This window comes from Perognathus longimembris, chromosome 1 (assembly GCF_023159225.1).
Source record: "Perognathus longimembris pacificus isolate PPM17 chromosome 1, ASM2315922v1, whole genome shotgun sequence".
Lineage (NCBI taxonomy): Eukaryota > Metazoa > Chordata > Mammalia > Rodentia > Heteromyidae > Perognathus > Perognathus longimembris.
The window spans coordinates 46,180,543-46,204,425 of NC_063161.1; the positions used below are offsets into that span (position 1 = coordinate 46,180,543).

The window sequence follows — 23,883 nt, forward strand, 5'->3', positions numbered from 1 at the left end:
TTAGTTCTTTAATGAAAATGCAATTCTATTGATTGTGTTACTGAAGGCCTGTTTCACCTGCTTGTTTCTCAAGCTGTAAATGAAGGGGTTCAGCATAGGAGCGATGGAGGTGGTGAGGACAGACACACCCTTGTTGATTGCCATGGAATCTTTGGATGAAGGCTTCACATAGATGAAGATGCAGCTGCCATAGGTGATGGAAATCACGATCATGTGGGAAGAACAAGTGGAAAAGGCCTTTTTCCTTTGCTTGGCAGAAGGGAATTGCAGAATGGTCCTAATGATGTACATGTAAGATAGAACTACACATAATAGGGTCATGACAAAGCTTAACACAGCACAAACTATGACTATCTGCTCTATGAGCCATGTTTCTGAGCATGAGATCTTCAGGAGGGGGTATACATCACAGAAAAAATGGTCAATAACATTGGAGTCACAGAATTCCAGATTTAGGTCCAGAGTAAATGGTGGGAATACTATAAAAAAGCCAGCTGCCCAGCAACAAAGGACGAGTCTCCTACAGACCCTGCTGTTCATGATGGTCACATAATGCAGGGGTTTGCAGATGGCCACATAGCGGTCATAGGACATGATGGCTAGAAGAAAGAATTCGGTTACAGCAAAAAGATCAATAAAAAAAATTTCAGTGACACAACTGTTATATGTGATTGTGTTGTCCCCCTTTGATAGGTTGTATAAGTATCTGGGAATACAAGCAGATGTGAATGCAATTTCTAAGAAGGAGAAGTTTTGTAGGAAATAGTACATGGGAGTTTTCAGTTGTGGATCTACAATGGTGAGAGAGATGATGGTGAGGTTTCCAATTACACTCAGCATGTAGGTGAGAAACAGAAAGTTGAAAGCTACAACCTTCAGTTGCGGGTCATCAGTCAGGCCAAGGAGGAGGAAAGTTGTGATGGTGTGATTTCTCATCATCCACTCCTGACTTCTACTCAGTCTGCACTGAAAATTCAGATATTTGGGTGGAATGGTAATTAAGTAAGCAAGAAAACTTATAAATAATGTTACATACATTTATATATTCTATTTACAAGATATTATCAATTAGACTAGCATGTTAGATTGGATAAGCCATAGTTGTCATTTCAAGGTAAAGTTAAAAATTAAATTATCTGTATTAAATTCCATAATTAAATGTATGAATACTACATGTTATGTTAAAATAAGCACTGTAACATATTGAAGCATTTTATATATAACTTATATTATTATTTTGTGAGTATATATAATATTTCATACATATAATACAGTGTATTATATGGTTTAATATGGCATGTTATTCTATGTGTGTTATATATCATATAATATATGCATCTTATAATATGGAAATACATAATTCCTGGTATATATATATTTATATTGTATAATACATAAAAATTTGCTTTTGAACTAGCCTGTGTTGATAATTGGGAAAAAGATACGTACACTGCATTTTCAACATTTTCATCTCCTCCTCCATTACATTCCCATTTCTTACCTCTCTCCTCCCATCTTTTTTCTAAGTATTTGGTGGGATTCATAATACTGACATTATTTTCGTGTGTAATTCCCTTCAGGATCCTTTGCTTCAGAATCCACATTTTTTCCTCCCCTCCTGGTTGTCAACTCCTCAATAGTTAATCCTTACTTTTGTGTCCCATTTTTATTGCTCCAACATAATATTTAATTTCTTTTTTCTGAATTTTCTTTGCTTGTGTGGCTGGAAATTGAACCCAAGTTCTTGTGCATGCTAAGTGCTGCACCACTGTAGCCATATTTATCTCCCCAATTTATTTTTTCTCAAACGAAACAAAACTGGTATTTTTCTTTTGTGTGTGTCATGCAGTTTAAACTCATGGCCTGGACACTGTTCCTGAACTTTATTTGCTTAAGGTTAGCACTCTCCAATTGAGCAATAGCTCTACTTTCAGTTTTTTAGTGGTTAATTGGAGATTAGAGTCTCATGAACTTTCCTGCCCAGGATGGCTTTGAACTGTGATCCGCAGTACTCAGCTTCCTGAGTTGCTAGATCATAGGCATGATCCATCTCTATTTGGCTTGACTGCTATATAAAGTTTTCTTCCTAAGACACCAAATGAATGCTTATGCTGAATCTTAAATTTTCTTTAGCCTATTTATGTTTCCCTTGAAATTTCATCATTTATAAAATGCAAGTATAATACAAATAGCTTGAGTTTCATTCCACAAACTCTTGATTTTAAGATATTGAGGTCTAGACTAATGATTGTTTCTAAATCCTACAATCCTAACAAATTCAGAAGGTTGCAATCTTAAGGATGGCAGTTCAAAGATAGCCAGGGCAGGTTAAGTCTGTGAGACTCTTAGTTCCAATTAACCAGCTAAAGCTGGAAGTGGAGCTTTGGCTGAAACCAAACCTCCTTTTCTAGCATTTTTTCTGGTCATTGAATTTATGAGTCTCATCGAATTCCCTTTTATTCTTGCTTTGAACCCATGTCCCCAAAGTGTGGACTCCTGGGTAGCTAGGATTACAGATGGGAGCCACTGGTGCCTAGTATTGATTTTGAGATTTTGCACTTGGTAAGCAGGCACCACCTCCAGTGAAACACCACTAGACCTATAGCTCTCAGCACTTTTTTGTTTTTCTTTCTATGGTAGCTTGAAATGAGGCATTTACCAATATACCATTTTATTTGTTGAGATGGGCTCTTGCTAACTTTTTGCTCTTCACCTTACATACAATCCTTTCCATCTCAGCCTTTTCAATACTTGAGATTACATGGTATGGCCCACCGTGTCTGTCTAGAATGGGCATTTAAAACTCTGGAATATTAATATAATTCTCTCACAACTTACCTTATTGCTGCATACAGGTTTTACCTGTCATCTTTCCAATTTGCAATTTCTAGACACTTACTTTCTTGTTGATGTCTCTGATGTTGATAGCTGTTTGAATTCATTTACTTCTATTTTTGAAAGCTAATGGTATACATTTATTAATAGTAAATACATGGATTGGTTTTTTATTTAAAACAAATAAATTATATCAAATTTATACCAAATGGGACACAGGGATTGGATTTGGATAGAGCTAAGTGATTCAGTTTTGTTGTTGATGTGAACTGTTTTATTTCTTAACATATGCACTTGCTTTGAGTGCTATTTTTTGATCTCCAAATATGAATTCCAAATTCCCAAATATCCTTGTAATGTCAATCATATAACCAAACGCACCTTAAACAAAGTTCAGAAATAAAACTTTTGCTCTTCACATTGTATTTTGTTTCTCCTATATATTCTTTACAAACTACTATGCTATAGTTAGAGAACCTGTGTTTTATGCTTGGTACAGAATAAACACTTTATGTCAGTTATCTCTTTGCAGAAATATTCTCTCCAGTAGGCTGTTTTTACCTTCTATTCCTGTGCCCCAGTCTCTAATTACACTAGAAATATACACATTTGGCCATTGATTTCTACTTCTTAATTTCCTGAAGTTTCACAGCACTCAAATTTTTGCTACATTGGAATGACTTCTTACTCATTTTTTGTTTAATATAACTCTATTAATGCCTACATACAACCCAACATAGAAACACTCTAAAATAATGTTTGAATTAATACCATCTTTGGAATTCCTTTCCTAAGTTGTAACAATCTGGAAAGGTAAATTTACTCAAGACTTATTTATTCAGATTCAAGAAATGAAACAAATGATAGAATTTATTATACTTACACTTTTGGCAGTTAGTTGTATTTTTCTATTAGTGGTTTACAATTATTCTTAGAAAAAAATTAAAATGAGTATTATGTTGAATTCTAATTGGAAATGATTCCTAGTAGTCTAGGAATATACCATTGCTTGAGATTTTTCTCTCTAATTGATTGTATCAACTTTCTCTCCATCCATGGAGAGCCGTCATGATTCGGGCAGGGAAACAGCTTTGGCTTTCTTTCTATCATTGAAAAGTGGGTCCACAGAGCTTATGGCACTTTTGGAATGGTGGATGTTGTGATTTCTTTTGCTTACTGAGAAGATTCTCTAATTTTAATTTCCATATTTATTTTACTTTACAACTCTGTAACCAAGTTAATAAACAAAGGACTCCTTGGTAACTCATGTTGAAAAATCTGTACTGAACTTGGAGAAAAATCCACTCTGTTTTAGTAGCCATGGGAACACAGCCCATAGAGACAGGAGAAAGCACTAGGAGCATTGCAAACAGTTGTTGGGAAAACATTAACAACCCAATTAAAGAACATTGTCTAGTTTCATTTCATTCATTCCTGTATTGTAAGACAGCTAAATTATCCAGGTCTCCTTTCCTGCTTCATCAGTTTGTTTAACAGTGCACAAATTCCATGTTAATATTTCAAAACCACAATATGGTTCTACTTTCATTATATTCTCCTCACAAGGCTAACTATAAAACCTTTTCAGTCAAAATAAATAATTAAGTCCTGTGTATAGAAACTGTGCATTCTTTAGGGAGCTGAAACATTTTTTCATGCATTCACATTTTATATTTAATGTTTAGTATACAGGGATCCCTCTAACTCTGAGAAGTCCATATGATTTAAAATCCATCCTTTTGCATTTTAAATTTTGACATATAATTTCTATTGGAACAGAATTACAGCCGATTGTACTTTATGAAAATGCCATGTGTTAAATAAGTTTATCTGACAATGTAAGTGGTATAAGAGTTTGAAGTTCATTTATTATACATGTATTCTTATTGACATAATTTTCATTAGGCAACATTTAATTGTATGTGGATATTGTGTACAATATAAATTTTGATATATGCATGTAGTATAGAATGATTAAATCAACCAGCTCACTTACTCTTTCTCTTTTTTTGGATTAGGGGTTTAAATTTGCTCTCTTGGTTATTTGATAATTTACCACCTATTATCTTCTAGTTCATTCAACCTGTTGTTCAGTAGATTTCAACACTTATTTTTCTTGTCCAAGTGAAACTTGCTATCCTTTGAGCAACAACAACAAAAACATATTAGTGTTTGCCTCTGATTGTGAAACAATGTAGCAAGAGATGACAATGAGTAATTGCTAATGTGTCCAATGTTCCTTTGGAGAGTGATAAAAATGTTCTAAAGTTAGATATGGTGATACACATAACTTTGTGAATATTACTAAAAATCATTTAATTGAACAATCATTCTTTGAACTACAACTTTGTGACCTATAATTTATATATTAATAAATAATAATAAAAGTGTTTTATTTAAATTTTTATTGCCTATTCTTTTGTTTTTTGTTCTGGTCCTTGGGCTTAAACTCAGGGCCTAGATACTGTTCCTAAGCATGTTTGTGTTGAAGGCTAGGGCTTTACCACTTGCAGTAGTGCCACTTTTGCCTTTTTCTGGGTAATTTATTGGAGATGAGAATCTCTCAGACTTTTCTGCCTGGTCTGCCTTCAAACCATGATTTTCAGATATTAGCCTCCTGAGTAGATAGAATTACAGGTGTCAGCTACTGGCACCAAAGTACCTATCTTAAGATGCACAATATGTTAATTATACACACATTATTGTTACAATGTATCAAAGCTCAAGGAAGCTTGAAACTCACAATCTTCCTGTCTTAGCCTCTATGTAGTTTATAACATTGCACTATAATTTATTTTTATTGTTTTTATAAGGGTGATGTACTGAGGGGTTAGAGTTATGTAAGTCAAGTAAAAAGTAATTTCTTTTTGGACAATGACACTTCTCTCCTTCTCTCCCACTTTTCCCCTCCCATCTTCAGCCACAAGTTCTATAGCTCATTCTTAATACAGTGTCTAGTGAGTACCACTGCTACATTTGTTCACCCTTTGTGTCTTCATTTCTGTACCTCTTCTTACACTCCAAAAGACATAAAATTGAAGAAACTAGGCAAAAGGAAAAGAAACAAAAACAGCAACAAAGAAAAAAAAACACACTTTTTTCCATTGTAGTAGTTCATTTTGATAAATTTTTTGTATGATCAGATGCACATAGGCATTGTGCCATTGTGTTCCTCCCCTAAGAATATCCTCCTTTGGTTTCACTGTATGTGAATGTCTAGAGTTCTGATAAATCATATCCCTGTGTACTTTAGCTCTAGTGTCCACATAGGAGAGAAACATTTGCTGATTGTCTCTCTGAGCTTGGCTTACTTTACTTAAGATAATTGGTTCTAGGTCCATCCATTTTCTAGAAAATGACACAATTTCATTCTTCCTAAGGGCTGTGTAAAAATTACATTGTGTATAGGCACCATATTTTTGGATTTATTGTGTAGCATCTAGGTTGTTTGTATAACTTGGCTATTGTGGACAGTGTAGCAATGAACATGGATGTGCATGTGTCTTTACAGTATCCTGGCTTGTGATGTTCTGGGTTGATGTCCATGAGTGGTATGGCTGGTTTGTAGGGAGGATCTATCTATTTTTTTTGAGGAACCTCCAGACTGCTTTCCACAGTGGATGCACTAATTTACATTCCTACAAACAGTGCAATAGGGTCCTCTTCCCCTACATTCATGACATTTGTTGTTGTTTAAATTCACGATTTTGGCCAATCTATCCTGAGTAAGATGAAATCTCACAAAAATGTGAGGGATTGAAAAAGGACCAGAGATTTCTGGCCTTTCTATTCTATTTTCTATTCTTGAAGTGGAATCTGGTATTAAGAATATTCTACAATAAGCATAATTACTCACGTCAAAATAAATGATGAATGTATTGGTTTTATTTCTTTTTATTTGTGGTTCTGCAAAATCTCCTAGTATGTATGGTCATTCTGTTGTTACCTTGTGTTTTGAGTTTTCTTTTGGAGTCACCTTGAAATTAATAAGAAAGGCCTGAAGTAAAAATTCAAAGATACATATGTTGAAACCAATGTTCTTCTTAAACAAAACTTTTAAAAACTTCTTGTCAGTTTCCTTATTTCCTTGACAACAGTGAAATTCTTTTGATTGTGTTACTGAAGGCCTGTTTCACCTGCTTGTTTCTCAAGGTGTAAATGAAGGGGTTCAGCATAGGAGCAATGGAGGTGGTGAGGACAGACACACCCTTGTTGATTGCCATGGAATCCTTGGATGAAGGCTTCACATAGATGAAGATGCAGCTGCCATAGGTGATGGAAATCACAATCATGTGAGAAGAACAGGTGGAAAAGGCCTTTTTCTTTTGCTTGGCAGAAGGGAATTGTAGAATGGTCCTAAGGATGTATATGTACGATAGAACTACACAAAACAGCGTCATGACAAAGGTTAACACAGCTCCAGCTATGACTATCTGCTCTATGAGCCATGTTTGTGAGCATGAGATCTTCAGGAGGGGGTATGCATCACAGAGAAAATGGTCAATAACATTGGAGTCACAGAATTCCAGACTAAGGCCCATGGTAAGTGGTGGGAATATGATCAACAAGGCAGCTGCCCAGCAACAAAGGACGAGTCTCCTGCAGACCCTGATATTCATGATGATCACATAATGTAGGGGTTTGCAGATGGCCACATAGCGGTCATAGGACATGGTGGCCAGCAGAAAGAATTCAGTTACACCAAAAAGATCAGTAAAAAATAGTTGAATGGCACAATAGTTATATGTGATTGTGTTGTCCCCTGTTGATAGGTTGTATAAGTATCTGGGAATACATGCAGATGTGAATGAGACTTCTAAGAAGGAGAAATTTTGTAGAAAATAGTACATTGCAGTTTTCAGTTGTGGATCCACAATGGTGAGAGAGATGATTGTTAGGTTTCCAGTTATACTCAGCATGTAGGTGAGACACAAAAAGATGAAAAGCACAGCCTTGAGTTGTGGATCATCAGTCAAGCCCTGGAGGAGGAACGTTGTGATGGTGTGATTTCTCATCATGGACTCCTGACTTCAACGTAGTCTGCACTGAAAATTCAGGCATTTGGTTAGACTGGTAATTAAATAGCAAGAAAACTATGAAAATAAGATCACATGCATTTAAATATTCTATTTACACATATTATCAATTATAGTAATATTTTAAGTTTTATAATTTATCCTTGTCATTTCAAGGTAAAAATAAAAATGTGAGTGTCCATATCACATCCCACAATTTATGCATATAATAGTATATGTTATTGTATAATAAGTAGTATATTATAATACATATTGTCATAATACATTATATATTATATTGTAAGTCAATAGTAAATATGTATTATATTATAATGTGTAAAACATTGTGTCATACATTATATTTTGCTATATCTGTCATATATTATATAATATGTACATGTTATAACATGGACATATGTAATATATAGTATACATACATAAATTTTATATTTTATAATATATAATTTTGTTTTTGAATTAGCATGTGTTGATAATTGGGAAATGCTTATATACACAGTGCATTTTCAACAAATTCATCTCCTCCATTGTATTCCCATTCCTTCCCTCTCTCTTCCCATCTTTTTTCAAGAATTTGGTAGGATTCATCATACTGACATTATGTTCAGTGTCCAGGCTCAGAATTGAAGGCCCAAGACTAGTTACACACACAGATGCACCCCCCCACACCCACACCCTCCCCCCCACACCTTGTTGAGATTTGGTGAATAAATTATAAAAATTTATGTTTTAGGGGCTGGGAATATGGCCTAGTGGCAAGAGTGCCTGTCTCATATACATGAAGCCCTGGGTTCGATTCCCCAACACCACATATACAGAAAATGGCCAGAAGTGGCGCTGTGGCTCAAGTGGCAGAGTGCTAGCCTTGAGCAAAAAGAAGCCAGGGACAGTGCTCAGGCCCTGAGTTGAAGGCCCAGGACTGGCAAAAAAAAAAAAATAAAATAAATAAAATAAAATAAAATAATTATGTTTTATTTACTATACCTCTAGTTTCCCTTCCTCATTTTAATTTTAAAATTGCAATTCTACTCTTTTGCTGTTTTGGTACTAAAGTAATGGAATATTGTGAGGACAATACAATTTATTGTATAGGATGATAATGTACATTTTGGCATGAACCAAATGCATGACAAAAGTCACTGCAAGCAATTGTTTTTAGTTTTCTGCTTGTTTAAGCTTGGAACCTACTTTAAAATGTTTTTATTCATTTTTCTAAGCCCCAAATTCTACATTTAATCTATGTTCAATGGGTCAAGTTTAAAGATGTTTAAACAGCTGTTGAATAGCATTTCCTCAAGTACAGATGGATTTCACTTTGTTATTTCTCATGATCCCATTTTGTTTACTTTGTTGCTTTTTATGATTTGGTTTTACTATTTATAATGGAAGAAAGAATTTCATGGACTTCTTGTTTGGTCAAACTTTGATTTCAAACCATCAGATCTTGGCCTCCTGAATAGCTAGGATAACAGATGTGAGCCACTGATGCTCAGGTTTGTTTAGGTTTGGTGGTAGAGGTACTGCAAGCAGGAACTATCTTAAATGATAGACCATTTTGACATATAACCCTTAGAACTTTGTTTTATTTTATGTTGGTTGTGGGGCTTGAACTCAGGGCTTGGACACTGTCCCTAAGCAATTTTTGCTCAAGGCTAGCACTCTACTACTTTGAGCCACAGCTCCACTTCTGGTTTTCTGGTAGTTAACTGGGGATAAGAATCTCATGGACTTTCCTACCCAGGCTGGTTTTGAACCACTATCCTTTCATCTCAGTCTTCTGAGTTGCTAGGATTATAAGTGTGAGCCACAAGCACCTGGTTCTCCTCGGCAATTTTTTTGTTTCAGTTATTTTTCCATACACCCCCCCCCTTTTTTTTAGGTGCTATATTTCTTTCTTACATAGCTTGGAATAGAGGCATTCACCAATACAAAAGAAAATTTGTTCAGATGGACTTTAGCTAACTTTCTGCCCATCACCTTAATCTAAAAGCTTATTCATCTCTGTTTCCTGAATACATGTGATTACAAGTGTGGTCCACTATGTCTGTCTGGAATGGATATTTCAAGCTAGGCAATATTGATATAATTCTCTCACAACTTACCTTATTGCTACATACATGTTTTACCTGCCATCTTTCCAATTTATAATTTATAGATATTTATTTTTCTTTCTGATGTCTCTTGTGTTGATAGCAGCTTGAATTCATTTATTTTTTAACATACACTTGCTTTGAGTAGTATTTTCTTGAGCTCCAAATATGATTTCCAAATTCCCAAATGTCCTCATAATGTCAATCATATAATCAAATTCACCCTAAACATGAGTCAGAAATGAAACTTTTGATATTCACACTGCATTTTATTTCTACCATGTATTCTTTACAAACTAGTATACTGCAGTTAGAAAGCCTGTAGTTTATGCTAGATATAGAACTAGACACTTTATGTCAACTATGTGTCTGCAGAAATACTCCCTCCAGTGCTTTGTGCCTTCCCCTTCCACCCCTATGCCTCAGTCTCTAATTTCACTAAAATTACACATACTTTGCCATTGGTTTCTAATTCTTAATTTCCCAAGATTTCACAGTACTCAAATTATGCTACTTAACTCATTTTTTGCTTAATGTAGTTGTAGCAATGCCTATATACTATGCAACATAAAAATACTCTAAAATAATGTTTGAATTAATACCATCTTTGCAATTCCTCTTGTAAATTGTAACAATCTGGAAAAATCTATTTATTCAAGGCACAAATCCCAAAATATGTAACAAATGATGGAATTTATTATACTTACAATTCTGGAAGTTAATTGTATCTTTCTATAAGTGGGTTATAATATTCCTAGAGATATAATTTGAAAATGAACATTATATTGAACACTAACATGATATGATTCCCAGTAGCCTAAGAATACACCCTTTGCTTCAGATTTCTGTCTCTATTTGATTGAGTGAAATGTTTCATCCTTCATGTGGAGCCATGATGAACCAGGTGGGCAAGCAGCTTTGGTTTTCTTTCTACCATGGAAAAAGTGTGTCCACAGAGCTCGTGGTTCCTTTGAAATGGTGGGTTCTGTGAGTTCTTTTGATTAGTAATAAGATTCTCTAATTTTAAGCTCTATATTTATATTATTTGCCAAATCTGTAACCAAGTTGATAAACAAAGGAGCCCATGGTAACTCATGTTATGAAATCACTAATGAATCATATATATAATGAACTTGGGGAAAAACCCAATCTGCCTTCGTAGCCATGGGAACTGGGCCTGTGGAGACCAGAGAAAGCACTGAGCATTGCACAGAAACTGTTAGGGAAACATTAAGAACCTAATTGGAAACAAATCTAGTCCAGTTTCTTTCCATTCAGCCTTTTCTTATAAGACTGATAAAAGATCTGGGCCTCCTTTCAGGCTTTATCAGTTTAATGGTGAATAAACTCCATGTTAATATTTCAAAACCACCATTCTGTTCTACTTTCTTCATGTTCTCCTCTTCAAGCCAGCTATAAAACTTTTTCAGTAAAAATTACTAATTATTTTCAGTATGCACTCCTTAGTTTAGAAACTAAGCATTCTATAAGATAGCTGAAACACATTTTTTAATACATTCACATACTTAATATTTACTACCCAAGAATCCCTCTAACTCTTAGAAGTTTACTTAATTTGAAATCCATTCTTTCAGAATTCAAATTTTGACTTATACTTTCTTCTGCAACAGAATCACATCAGATTCTACTTTATGAAAATATCATGCATTAAATACATTTATCTTACAATACAAGTAATATAGGAACTTTTGAAGTTCATTTATGATTTATACATTCTTTCCCTTTTTTTGTGTGCTGGTGCTTAGGTTTGAATCCTGGGCCTACCTGAGTCTGCAACTGAGCATTTGTGCCCTACCACTGGAGCTCTATCACTTGAGCTACAGCTCCACTTCTGACTTTTTATGAAAGTAATTTGGAGATTAGAGTCTCCTGGGCTGACCAAATGTAGCTGTGGTACTCACTAGACACATGTGGAAAGTGATCTGTGCAACTTGTGGGTGGGGATAGGAGGGACAAAAACTGGGAGAGAGTGAGGGAAGGGTTGACATGGTTCAAAAAAGAAATGTACTCATTGCCTGACTTAAGTAACTGTAACCTCTCTGTATATCATCTCTCTAATAAAAATAAAATATGCTAAAGAGTCTCATATATATTCATGTATTTTTTCTTGTTGACATAATTTTAACCAAAACCCTACAATTACTGCATATAGTTATTTGTATCAATTTTGATATAGTCCTGTGATGCTGAATGATTAAATCAAGGTAAGTAACATATTAACCAGTTCATTTATTTTTTTGGGGGAGGGGGAGTTAGAGATTTGAATTTACTGTCATAGTTATTTTGTAATCTACAAGACATTATCTTTGAGTACAGTCACTCTGGTGTTCAGTAGAGGTCAAAACTTATTTTTCTGTGTAACTTAAAATCTATATACTTTGAGCAACAACAGCAGAAAGAATATTAGTGTCTGTCTCTGGCTATGAATAAATGTGGAATGAGATAAATGATGAGTAGTTATTAGTAGGTTCAAGATTCCTTCTGGGAGTGATTAAAATGTTCTAAACTTAGAATACGGTGATACACACAATTTTGTGAATAATACTAAAAATCATGTAATCAGACAATTATAATTTATACTTCAACTCTGTGACATATAAGTTACATATTAGTAAAATATTTTTGTTATTTAAATTTTTATTGCCTACTCTTAAGATATTAACAATACACTGTTTTTGAGACAAGATCTCAAAGCTCAAGGGAGCTTGAAACTCACAGTCTTCTTACCTTTGCCACTACCCAGCTTATAATATTGTGTTTTGTACTGAAAAATTGACAAGAAATATGTGCTTTTACTTTATACAAGGAAGAAAACCTTTGATATGACAAGTATGTTAGTTTGTTTGACTGTAGTATTTTAGATTGGAAGAGGCTATCGTAATATTTTTGTTGCTAAAAGTGCAAAAATACATTGGTAATTTACTTCTTTTTGTTGATTTCATTTATTTATTCATAATTGGCTCTTTATTTTCAATTGAAGGTAGGCCTTATATTACACATATTAACATACCTATTATGTGATCTTAAAAATTACTTGATTTTATTTTTTGGTGGTTGTGGTACCAGGCTTTTGAATCAGGACCTCTCAAGCACAATGCCACCTGAGCCATGGCTCCAGTCCTCTTGGCTTTAAATTTAGTTTTTATATAGGCTCTAGCATCTTTGCCTAACATTCAATGGATTATGATCCTCCTAGCTAAGGTCTCTTGCATACCTGGGAAAATAGCCATATGTCACTGTGTGTGATTTATTTGCAGAGATGGAGCCCTCACTAACTTTTGTGCCTAAGCTGGTCTCTGGTGGTAATCTCTCTGGTTTGCTCTTCCCGAGTATTTAGCATGACAGGGGAGAGTAAGCCATCAAGGGCAGCTTGGAAGGAAGGGATCTTCAGAGGGGTTTGTGGGGAAGATGTCACTAGACCCAGATGGGTAAGAGTGATTTGAAGGAGTTGGCCTTGGGAACTTGGGAAGTTCATTCCATGTTAGTTGAACTTCAAGATTCTGTTAGTTCTTGGAAAATATGATGATTCTTTTGATGGAGTCGCTGAAGGCTTGTTTGACTTGCTTGTTCCTCAGTGTATAAATGAAGGGGTTCAGCATGGGGGCAATGGAGGTCATGAGGACCGTTACACCCTTGTTAATGGCCACCTCATCTTTCGCTGAAGGCTTGATGTAGATGAAGATGCAGCTGCCATAGGTGATGGAAACCACGATCATGTGGGATGAGCAGGTGGAAAAGGCCTTTTTCTTTTGCTGGGCAGAAGGAAACTTTAGGACTGTCTTGATGATATAAATGTAGGACAGAACTACACACATCAGTGTCATGATGAGAGTCAGTACGGCACAGATGACAACAGTCTGTTCCATGAACCAAGTATTCGAGCAAGAGATTTTTAGGAGGGGAGATGCATCACAGAGAAAATGATCAATGGTATTAGAAGCACAAAACTCCAGATTTAGACCTAGGCTAAGTGGAGGGACTATGATGGACAAACCAGCTACCCAACAACAGAAGACAAGTCTTCTGCACACTGTGCTATTCATGATGGTCACATAATGCAGGGGCCTGCAGATGGCCACATAGCGGTCATAGGACATGGCTGCCAGAAGAAAAAATTCTGTTACACCAAAGAGGTCAGTAAAAAATACTTGGGTGACACAGGCATTATAAGTAATCATCTTGTCACCGGTGGCTATGTTATACAAATATCTTGGAATGCTAGCCGATGTGAACAAGATCTCTAAGAAAGCAAAGTTCTGCAGGAAATAGTACATGGCCGTTCCCAGGTGAGAATGGACTAAGGTGAGGGAGATGATAGTCAGATTCCCAGTTACACTCAACGTGTAGGCGAGGAAGAGGAAGATAAACACCAGAACCTGTAGCCGTTGGTCATCTGTCAGTCCCAGCAGAATGAACATTGTTACCGTATGGTTCCTCATTGCTGATTTTCACATCTGGTAGGTCTGCATGTAATATTCAGAAATGTTTTGTTAGAGATGAACGGATTTTCATAGACCACTCAGATTTCTTTTTTTTTCTTATTTAAATGCATACTTCCAGTTTCTATGGGTCTGTAAAGATGCTATGTGACCAAAGACATTTTTTTTGACTCAATAATTCTGTGATGAGGGAGAGTGGGTGAATGCAATCATAATATTCAATATATAGATGTGAAAACAGAACTAGGTAACTTGAGGGGATGAGTGGATTGGAGAGAGAGGAGAGAATGATTAAAGGGCTGACACTGATCAACATGCATTATCCTTACAAACTGACACGTTCAAACACTTTTCAACAGCTACGTAAGGATAATTTTAAAAATACCTAAAAAAAATTTCTCTGGTAATTGACTCAATTACCAGAGCAGTACTCTATAATTACCGTGTGTGTGTGTGTGTGTGTGTGTGTGTGTGTGTGTGTGTGTGTATAATATGGATATGTTACATATAGGGATAATTTATTTTATGTATGAAAAAATATGTTTAATTTAAATCTCTATAAGTTAAAATTTACTATATGAATAAAACTATTACACACTAATTATTCCTGGTTATCAAAATCAATTTAAAGTTTAATAAAATAAATTGCATTCAAAAAAATTCTCTAATGCACATGCTTAACCTGTTCTTCTTTAAAATGCTGATGAAAGTCATGCAACTTGGGATCATGATGCACATTGTAGTCACTTGGATATCTCTTTTTTAGCTCAACCATTAAACATTTTTATGTTTTTGTTCATTGCACTTGTGTGTTTTCTCAAACCCACTGCCAAACTAACGTTCATTGCCATAGCCTCCAAACACAAGTTCCCCGAGTCCCCCCCCCCGATACCGCTTGCCTCGTCATTCACATATCATGAAATGTTCTGATAAATAGCTTCAAGTCCTTTTTCCTGTTTGTTGCAGTTTTCTTTCCTTCTTCCTCCATGATATCCTAGTTCAATAATTTTGACTGTGTGAAACAATCTTGACCTAGCACTAGAATGTGGAGAGTGACAAATCTGAAAAGACAGAATAGAAAGTATGGTCATAATTATGACATAGTCAAAGACATTGACACAAGCAAATATCATGAATCAAATTTGGGGGGTTGAGTGCTAGTGGCTCATGCCTGTTACCAGGAGGCTAAGATCTGAGGTTTGAAGCCAGCAGGGCAAGATGATTTTTTTTTCCTTCTCATCAGTCTTGGCACTTGAACTCAGGGCCTCGGTGCTTTCCCTGAGCTTTTTTGCTCAAAGCTAGCAGTCTACCACTTTGAGCCACAGCTTTGCTTCCAGTGAAGAGATAAGAGTCCCATGGACTTTCCAGCCTGGACTGACTTTGAATGGCGATCCTCAGATCTCAGCCTCCTAAGATTATAGACCTGAGCTATTGGTGCCTGTCTGGTGGGACTCTTATCTTCAACTAATCAACAAAAAACTGGAAGCAGAGCAGTTGCTCAAGTAGTAGAGTGTTGTCCTTGAGTAAAAAAGCTCAGAGAAAGTGCCTGGGCTCTGGGCACCTCCACACACAAAAAGTTTTGATATTAATTTTACTTAAATTTTCTGTGGCTTTGGGCCTATCATTGAATGTCTTTTTAAACTTTTGCTTTTAAAGATATTAGCTTTCTTTGCTTTTGTTTGTTATCCTCATAGCACAGAACGGAGAAAGTACTTTCTTCTTTGATATTTTGGTACAAAATGATCCACAAAGCAGCCTTCTAATCACTCAGGTAACAGAGATTACATCACAGAATCCATCTAATCATCTCTATTACTAGTAGACATTAGTCAATGCTCTACATATGATTTTTAAAATTCTGATTTCAAAATTCATGTTTGGAATGAGGAAAGACATGGCTAAATGAGAGATGTCACTCCTGTCAATTTGTCAGTCTTTTGGGGGAACATATGAAATGTTAATTATGTGGATATATATCTTTTTTGGACAACAATCTCATTTTAACATTCAATTGCCATCATTTTCTTGCATATAAACATCTTTCTAAATTACGTGTATGTTTACAAAGAAGCAATGTTCTATAAGTGTAAAAAAAGTTTACTGAATACAGAAATGATCACATTCATTTTTTAATTCTAAAGTATATCATTTTTCCCCTCCCAGACCATGACTGAAACTTAGGTCACATGAAAGTAAGCATAAGAATGAGAAATTACTTAATTGCACTTACTATTAGGACTGCCAATCATAATTTTTACTGGATGTTTAAACTTGAACTATTATAATTATTAAACTGGAAATGGCCACAGGCCATTTCCCTGTGAACTTTTGGCCACATTGGATATGAATTCTCTGTCAAATTCATGGCAGCTCTTAAGACACAGACATCTCAGAAATAGCCATCTTCCGCTGATTTTGTGGGTGTCTTGGCTGCACTACTCTTATTCTATGTCACCACTCCCCCTCTGAAAAATAAAAATAAAAAAAAGATAAGGGTATTATAATATGAAGGATGTAAAATGCCAGAAATCTTCTCCAGTTCAGGATAGCTGCTTCTCTGACTTCTCAGGACAATGAGCACATTTCTGCATCTCACTCTACTGTTGCTTTATGTGATAACTGGGTGTAAACATTGTCCCTGGTGACCCATACACAGTCATTAGTGAATCTTCTTAGTAACCAAATCTGAGGTACACAATACATGTATTGTGTGCTACGTTTAGCTTCTTTGGAGACAGTGTCCTTGGAGACTAGAATATACAGCAGTAGGGACAACAGAGAAAAAACTGAGTGTAAAATAAAACATGAATTTAGATACTTTTATATTTTATTTTATTTTAGGTGCTGGTACTGGGGCTTGAACTAAGGCTTTGGAGTTCTCACTCAACTCTTTTGCTCACAGCTGGCATGCTACCACTTGAGCCACACTTCCATTTCTAGTATTCTGCTACTTAATTGGAGATATGAGTCTTAAGGATTTGTCTGCTAGCACTGGCTCCAATTCACAATTTTCAAATCTCATCCACCTGAGTAGCTAGCTAGGTGACTACATTATCTAAACTAAGGTCAAACCAATGGGACAATCATAAGAAATCAGGTCTTTCATTTTACATTTGTTACCTGAATTACTTATTATAATTGGGAAATTTTAATTAGACAAGAAGAAAAGGAAAAATGTAAAATACAATCCATGCTACTTAAATTATATACTGTACAAAATTCCAGGTGTGTTCTAAAAATGTACCAATATATTAATATCTACAGTATCTGGTTTACCCTAAAGGCTAGGCTTTTTTTTTAGGTTTTTATTATAAAACTGATGTACAGAGAGGTTACAGTTTCATACTTTAGGCATTGGATACATTTCTTGTACTGTTTGTTACCTTGTCCCTCATACCCCCCTCCCCCCTCCCCCTTTCCTCCCCTGAGGTGTTCAGTTCACTTACACCAAACAGTTTTGCAAGTATTGCTTTTGTTGTTGTTTCTCGTATTTTACCCTTTGTCTCTCAATTTTCGTATTCCCTTTGAATTTCCTAATTCTAATACCAGTACACACTGTTTACCATACACTCAGATAAGATTACAGATATAGTGTAGATACAATCACAAGAAGGTGATACACGAACATCATCAATAGTAGAAACTACAGATACACATGGGATGTTGAAAGTAGTTACAACTCTGATATAACAATCATTTTCATATAATGGAGTTCATTTCACTTAGCATCATCTTATGTGATCATAAGGGTTTAGCTATTGGGCTCTTGTTATCCTCTGTTGTGACTTGCCTAAACCTGTGCTAATTATTCCCAATAAGGGAGACCATAGAGTCCATGTTTCTTTGGGTCTGGCTCACTTCACTTAGTATACTTTTTTCCAAGTCCTTCCAAAGGCTAGGCTTTTATCATGATATGCTGTTAAATTTTATCAAATCTGTTTGTTTTTTTTGCATCTGTTTATATGGTCATATGGTTTTTGTTCTTATTCTGTTGATTTAGTGTATCTTGTTATTGATTGATTGATTGATTGATTGCCAGTCTTGGGGCTTGAACTCAAGTCCTGAGCATTGTTCCTGAGTTATTTTGCTCAAGGCTAGCACTCTACCACTTGAGCCACAGAGCCGCTTCTGACTTTCTAGTGGTTAATTGGAGATAAGAGTCTCACATACTCTCCCACACTGGCTGGCTTTGAACCATGATCCTCAGATCTTAGCCTCCTGTGTAGCTAGGATTATAGGTGTGAGCCACCAGCTCCCAGCCAGAATGTATTTTTCTGTTCACTGTTTTTCAGTGTCTGTGTGTATTTCATTGGTGAAACAAATGTGTTATAGGCAGTATGTGTATGATACTTGTATTGAAAATTATTCCACCCAGTCTATTTCATTTAATCAGGGAGTTTAATCTGTTTGCATTCGTGATTGTTATTGACATGTAATTTTCTTTATCTGGAGACTGTCTTGGCGCTTGTGTGCCACCCATGGTGTGGATAATATTTCTAAGTGAGGAAGGCCTGTTAGTTCTTTGGCCCTGGTGCATGTCAGTCCCTTGGTCATGGGAGGGATCTTACTTTGATCTTGGGCCACTTGTTCCTTGGAATGAAAGGTTCTTCATTTGGGTTTGGGAGCCAGAAGCATGATGGTAGCACAGGGCCTATCAGGGAATTCCACTTTTCCACGTCAGCATGGTAGAGCGACAGCAGGGCCTCAAGGTTGCAGAGATGTACTGGATACTGGCCTCTCCATCAGAGTGCACCTCAGCAGTGGCTTTGCCATGAACATGGCTTTGTCCTGGAGCAGTTTGAGTCTTTGGTCCTTGGGTCCATTCCTGCTGCATGGACTCTAAGCAACTCTTCAAACTGAACTCAAGATGTGTAATAACCATGGAACTGTTCTGTGTAGGTGATTGTGATGGGAATTAAGGTGGCTGAGGATCTTCTACTATCCTCACTACCAGATGCCTCATGGCCCCTCTTTGCGCTGCCATCTCAAGTTTCTGTGACACATGCAACTCTTTGTCACCTTGAGGAACACCAGTGATTTTCTCCTAACTTTTCTGGAAGTGTAGTTCTTTTCTTTTATTTTGCCAGTAACAGGTTCTAAAGTCAAGGTTTTGCCCTTGCTAGGCAGGAACTCTTGCTAAGCCATACCTGCAACCCTTTTTTGCACCAATCTTCCTTCCTTCCTTCCTTCCTTCCTTCCTTCCTTCCTTCCTTCCTTCCTTCCTTCCTTCCTTCCTTCTTCCTTCCTTCCTTCCTTTCTTTCTTCTTGTTGGGTGTGAGGCTTGAACTGAGGGCCTGGACGCTGTCTCAGAGCATCTGTGCTCAAGGCTAGCACTCTTCCACTTGAGCAACAATGCCACTTCTGCTTTTTAATTGGAGATAAGAGTCTCATGGGGCTTTTTTGCCCAGACTGGCCACGAATTGTGACCCTTATGTCTCAGCCTCTTGAGCAGCTCAGATTACAGGCTTGAGCCACTGGTGCCTGGCTTTTCTTTATGGTTTTAAAATAACATAAATTATCTTTAAGTAGTTGTAGAGAGGGTTGAATTTACCATTAATTTATGAGTACAGTGCACCTTGATCAATGTCATCCCTTCCATCATTTCCCCCATCTCTCCCAACCTCACCCATCTCAAGTTACCTGGTTTCTTTTTTACAGATTTATAGAACATACTATGACTACACTTGCCTGCCTTTCTTCTCTCTATTCATCTGATTTCTTCCCCTTGACCTCTTCCCATCCTGACAAACCATGTTTCATCTTTGTGATGTAGCTTGTCTTAAACTGTAAGTTAGTTGTTTGAAAGAATTAAACGATTGTCATTGGTTATTTTTAAGATAGGGCTTTGTTTCCTAGTTGCACACATATCTGAGTTACCACTGTCCTCCTATTTTAGGTTTCACATTATGGGTAGGATAACAGGTATGTGCCTCTGGGTCTAGCTCTCAGTTGAACCTTGTGAACTTTCTTCTGCCTGAGCTGACTTTGAACCACAGTCTTCCCAGTCTAAGCTTCCCAAGTAGCTATGGTCACAGGCTGAGCTACTAGTGGCCAACAAAGTGTAGTTATTTATTTTTTTATTTTTATCCTCCTTTGTGAAAAAGACAAGTGTTAGGCACTTCTAGTCAACCATTTTGATGATGTCCCTTGAATTTGTTTTTAACATCCTTTATATTCCATCAGATTTAAAAAGCGGTTTTCTGAAAATGCATTTATTTCTAACTTTCCCACTAGTATTAAAAGTTGCTTTTGAGGCTGGGTGCTGGTGGCTCATACCTGTAATCCTAGCTACACAGGAAGCAGGAGTCTAAGGATTGAAGTTTGAAACCAGACTGGGCAGGAAAATCTGAGAGACTCTTATCTCCAGTAATCTACTCAAAAAAGCCAGAAGTGGCTCTGTGGCTCAAGTGGTAGAGTATGAGCATTGATCAAAGGAAGCTCAGGGAAAGTGCCCAGGCCCAGAGTTTAAGCCTTAGGACTAGCAAAAAACAACAACATAAAAGTTGGTCTTGAAATGGGTCACCATTGTTTGTTTGATGCTTAAAAGAAATTCATGTCTGCTTCCATTATTCACAATAAAAAAATTCACAGAGTAAGGGAAGAAAAATAATTTTGTGTACATGCTGGGATGTTTGTCATATATGTATTCTTTGGTTCAAGTTAAGTTCTATTTTATTTTTAATGAATACCTAGTAAAATTAAAGAATTTTCTCTATAAGCTAAGAATGCTGTTATTCTAAGCATTCTTTGTCTCTACACTGTTACCAAAGATGACAGTCATTTACAGTTTTAATACATTAGGGTAAAGTCTATCCTATGTATAAAATAAAAATTCTCAATAATAGTTACAGATGATTCAATGGTTATAAATCAAGCTCTTGAACATATCAATCACTTTAAATGATGAACCTTTCTCTGTCTCTGTCTCCCTTCATGGGAGTATGGGGGGGTTGAACTCTGGGACCTCACACTTGCTACTCTGTTAAGATTAGCTTGTTTCACAGTTTGAACAACTCCAAGTCTTCCAGTCTTACACAAAATGAATCTCTTTAGTGTACTTTGTTATTTTTAGGCATGTTTCATATGCATGGATGATATTAATATCTTTCTCAAGCTGGGTGACAGTGGGTCATGCCTGTAATTCTGGCTGTTCTGGAGGCTGAGCTCTGAGGATCTTGGTTTGAAGCCAGCCTGGGTAGGAAAGTCCACAAAACTCCTATTTGCAATTAACCAACAAAAAGTGAAGCCGTGGTTTAAGTGGCAGAGAGCTAACCTTGAGCAATAAAGCATACAGACAGTGACCAGATCCTGAGTTCAAGCTTCCAGACTGGGAAAAATAAAAAAACCAAACCAAACAAACCCTTTTTTAAAAATTACTTATTTATTGTCAAAGTGATGTACAGAGGAGTTACAGTTTCATACGTAAGGCCATGGGTACATTTCTTGTACTATTTGTTACCTCCTCTCTCATTTCCCCCTCTCCTCCCCCTTTTCCTCTCTCCCCACGAGTTGTTCAGTTGGTTTACATCAAATGGTTTTGCCAGTATTGCTTTTGGAGTCGTTTGTCTCTTTTTCCATTGTCTCTCAATTTTGATATTCCCTTTCACTTCCTTAGTTCTATGTAGAGAGCTGCGAGCAGCTGCGCCCGGAAATGGCGCCGGCTTCCGCCCTCCGCCCTCCCGACGGCGAGTGCTCTCTGTGATAAACAACTCCTAATATGGTTAAAGCTTGGACTCTGGCTTGCTTCCGCGTACCTGGACCTATCAGTAATCCCCACATAGCTTACCGGGATTGGCTACCCAGTTTGCACTTAAGGCCAAGCGGGAAGCTCCCTGAGGGGAGGGGGGAAGCCCCCGGGAAAGGAAGAGAGAGAAAGACTGTTTCAAGGTTCTGGAATAAACTGCTTAGAGAAGAATCCGGTGTAGTGTCTTCCTTGCTGGTCGAGGCGGATGCGACAAGTGGTGGCCCGTACGGGGAACACCGTTTCTATAAGGATTCAGAACTCTCTGCAGCCAGGGTGGTGCACCGGTAAGTCCCCGAAAAGAAGGGGATCCGCGATAAAAGGCGGGAAGGGAATATAGGCTTCTTGCTGTAGACAAAGAAGGAGCAAAAGGCCCCCGGGTGGCAAGGGAAAGAGGTTAAGAGGAACGGGCTAAAGCGAAAGCAAAACCTTATAATTATGGGCGCCTCGCACCCAATTTTTTTGGCTCTTAACGAGCTGTTGCACTCGAAGTAGTTAAAGATAAAGAAGAGTACTTTGGAGAGATTTTTGGATTTCTTGAAGGGGTTGTCGAAGCAGATGCACTTACTTGACAATCCTGGGGAGACTGGGGGACAGGTGGCAGGGAGTGACCTCACCATGCCGCGTTGTCATCTCTGTGTTGTTTGTAAGTCTATTTTTGTGTGTTTCTTTCTTGCGCTGTGCCTGACTGACAAACGGATGATGGGGAACGTTCCTTCCACTCCCCTGGACTTGACTATAGCTCACTGGAAAGATGTACAGGTGACAGCCCACAATCAGTCAATCAGTGAGAATGTCCGCAAAAAAAGAACTCTAGGGGGACCCCCACCCAGCCTTCTTAAGCAGAAAATTGTTTGGTGCACTAGAATGTTTTACTAAAACTATCAAGCCCTGGAAAATGAGGCTGGAGAATGCTAAGATCATTTGTTAAAGGTTTTTGTCTTAAAATGTATGGCCGATGCTTGTTCTGCGCGCTTTAAGATCTTTTGAAAATGTATGTGTGTGTGCATGTGTGAGTGTGAACATGTTCAAGACTGCAGTATGATGCAAAACTAAAAATTCAAAGGTCTTCATGCCATGCAGTAACTGGGACTGAAAAAAAAAAAAAGAGGCTCTTTTGAAACAAGCAGCCCGTAGGCAAAGGGCGGCACCTGGTTTCAGATTGCCTGTGAGCTTGTTTTTCTGATGCAGATAAAAGCTAAAGTGTTGTGTTAGTGTTAAAAAGGCTTTGGAAATCAAGAATACATTTCTAGATAAGAAATTTGGAAGTAAAATTGTCCTAAATAATTATTGCAAAGTGAGAAAAGGAGAATTATGGCTACCAAAATGTTTAATTGCCATTCCAGCTTCTTTGTAGGTTTTTTTTTGTAACAGTTTCCAGCAGGCCCACAGAGAAGCACAGGTGATTCCTACAAGTTTGTCGAGATCTAATACTGACTCTTAATAAGTTCCAGACCCTTAATAAGTTCCAGGTAAGAAAGCATGCTTAAAAACTACTTCTGTGTGGACCACCTTGTTGCTTCTAATTGGAGTAAAGTGGCCCCTTATAAGACTCACTGATCTGAATCTGCGGTTCGAAGCCAGCCCGGGCAAACAAATGTCCCTGTGAGAGACTTGTCTCTAATTAGCCAGCAGAGTGCTGGGAATGGAGTGGTGCCCAGTTGAAAGGGGGACTGATGGTCCTTAACCAACGGGTGGACCTGGTACAGGAACAGATTGACACG

General features: G+C 37.1%; 3 protein-coding genes across 3 annotated transcripts; all 3 read right to left on the reverse strand.

Moving 5' to 3' along the window:
- LOC125354491 (olfactory receptor 6C2-like) lies at positions 1 to 936 on the reverse strand. The gene has a single exon (XM_048350115.1). The coding sequence runs from the start codon at positions 934 to 936 to the stop codon at positions 1 to 3; it is 936 nt and encodes a 311-aa protein (XP_048206072.1).
- A 5,978-nt stretch (positions 937 to 6,914) lies between these two features.
- Positions 6,915 to 7,850, reverse strand: LOC125354498 (olfactory receptor 6C2-like). The gene has a single exon (XM_048350127.1). The coding sequence runs from the start codon at positions 7,848 to 7,850 to the stop codon at positions 6,915 to 6,917; it is 936 nt and encodes a 311-aa protein (XP_048206084.1).
- Positions 7,851 to 13,482: 5,632 nt separating this feature from the next.
- Positions 13,483 to 14,418, reverse strand: LOC125354507 (olfactory receptor 6C2-like). The gene has a single exon (XM_048350140.1). The coding sequence runs from the start codon at positions 14,416 to 14,418 to the stop codon at positions 13,483 to 13,485; it is 936 nt and encodes a 311-aa protein (XP_048206097.1).
- Between the last annotated feature and the right edge of the window lie 9,465 nt (positions 14,419 to 23,883).

Excerpts from the sequence above, each read along its gene's own strand:
- LOC125354491 (XM_048350115.1), bottom strand. The coding sequence starts at position 936 with ATGAGAAATCACACCATCACAACTTTCCTCCTCCTTGGCCTGACTGAT.
- LOC125354507 (XM_048350140.1), bottom strand. The coding sequence starts at position 14,418 with ATGAGGAACCATACGGTAACAATGTTCATTCTGCTGGGACTGACAGAT.
- LOC125354498 (XM_048350127.1), bottom strand. The coding sequence starts at position 7,850 with ATGAGAAATCACACCATCACAACGTTCCTCCTCCAGGGCTTGACTGAT.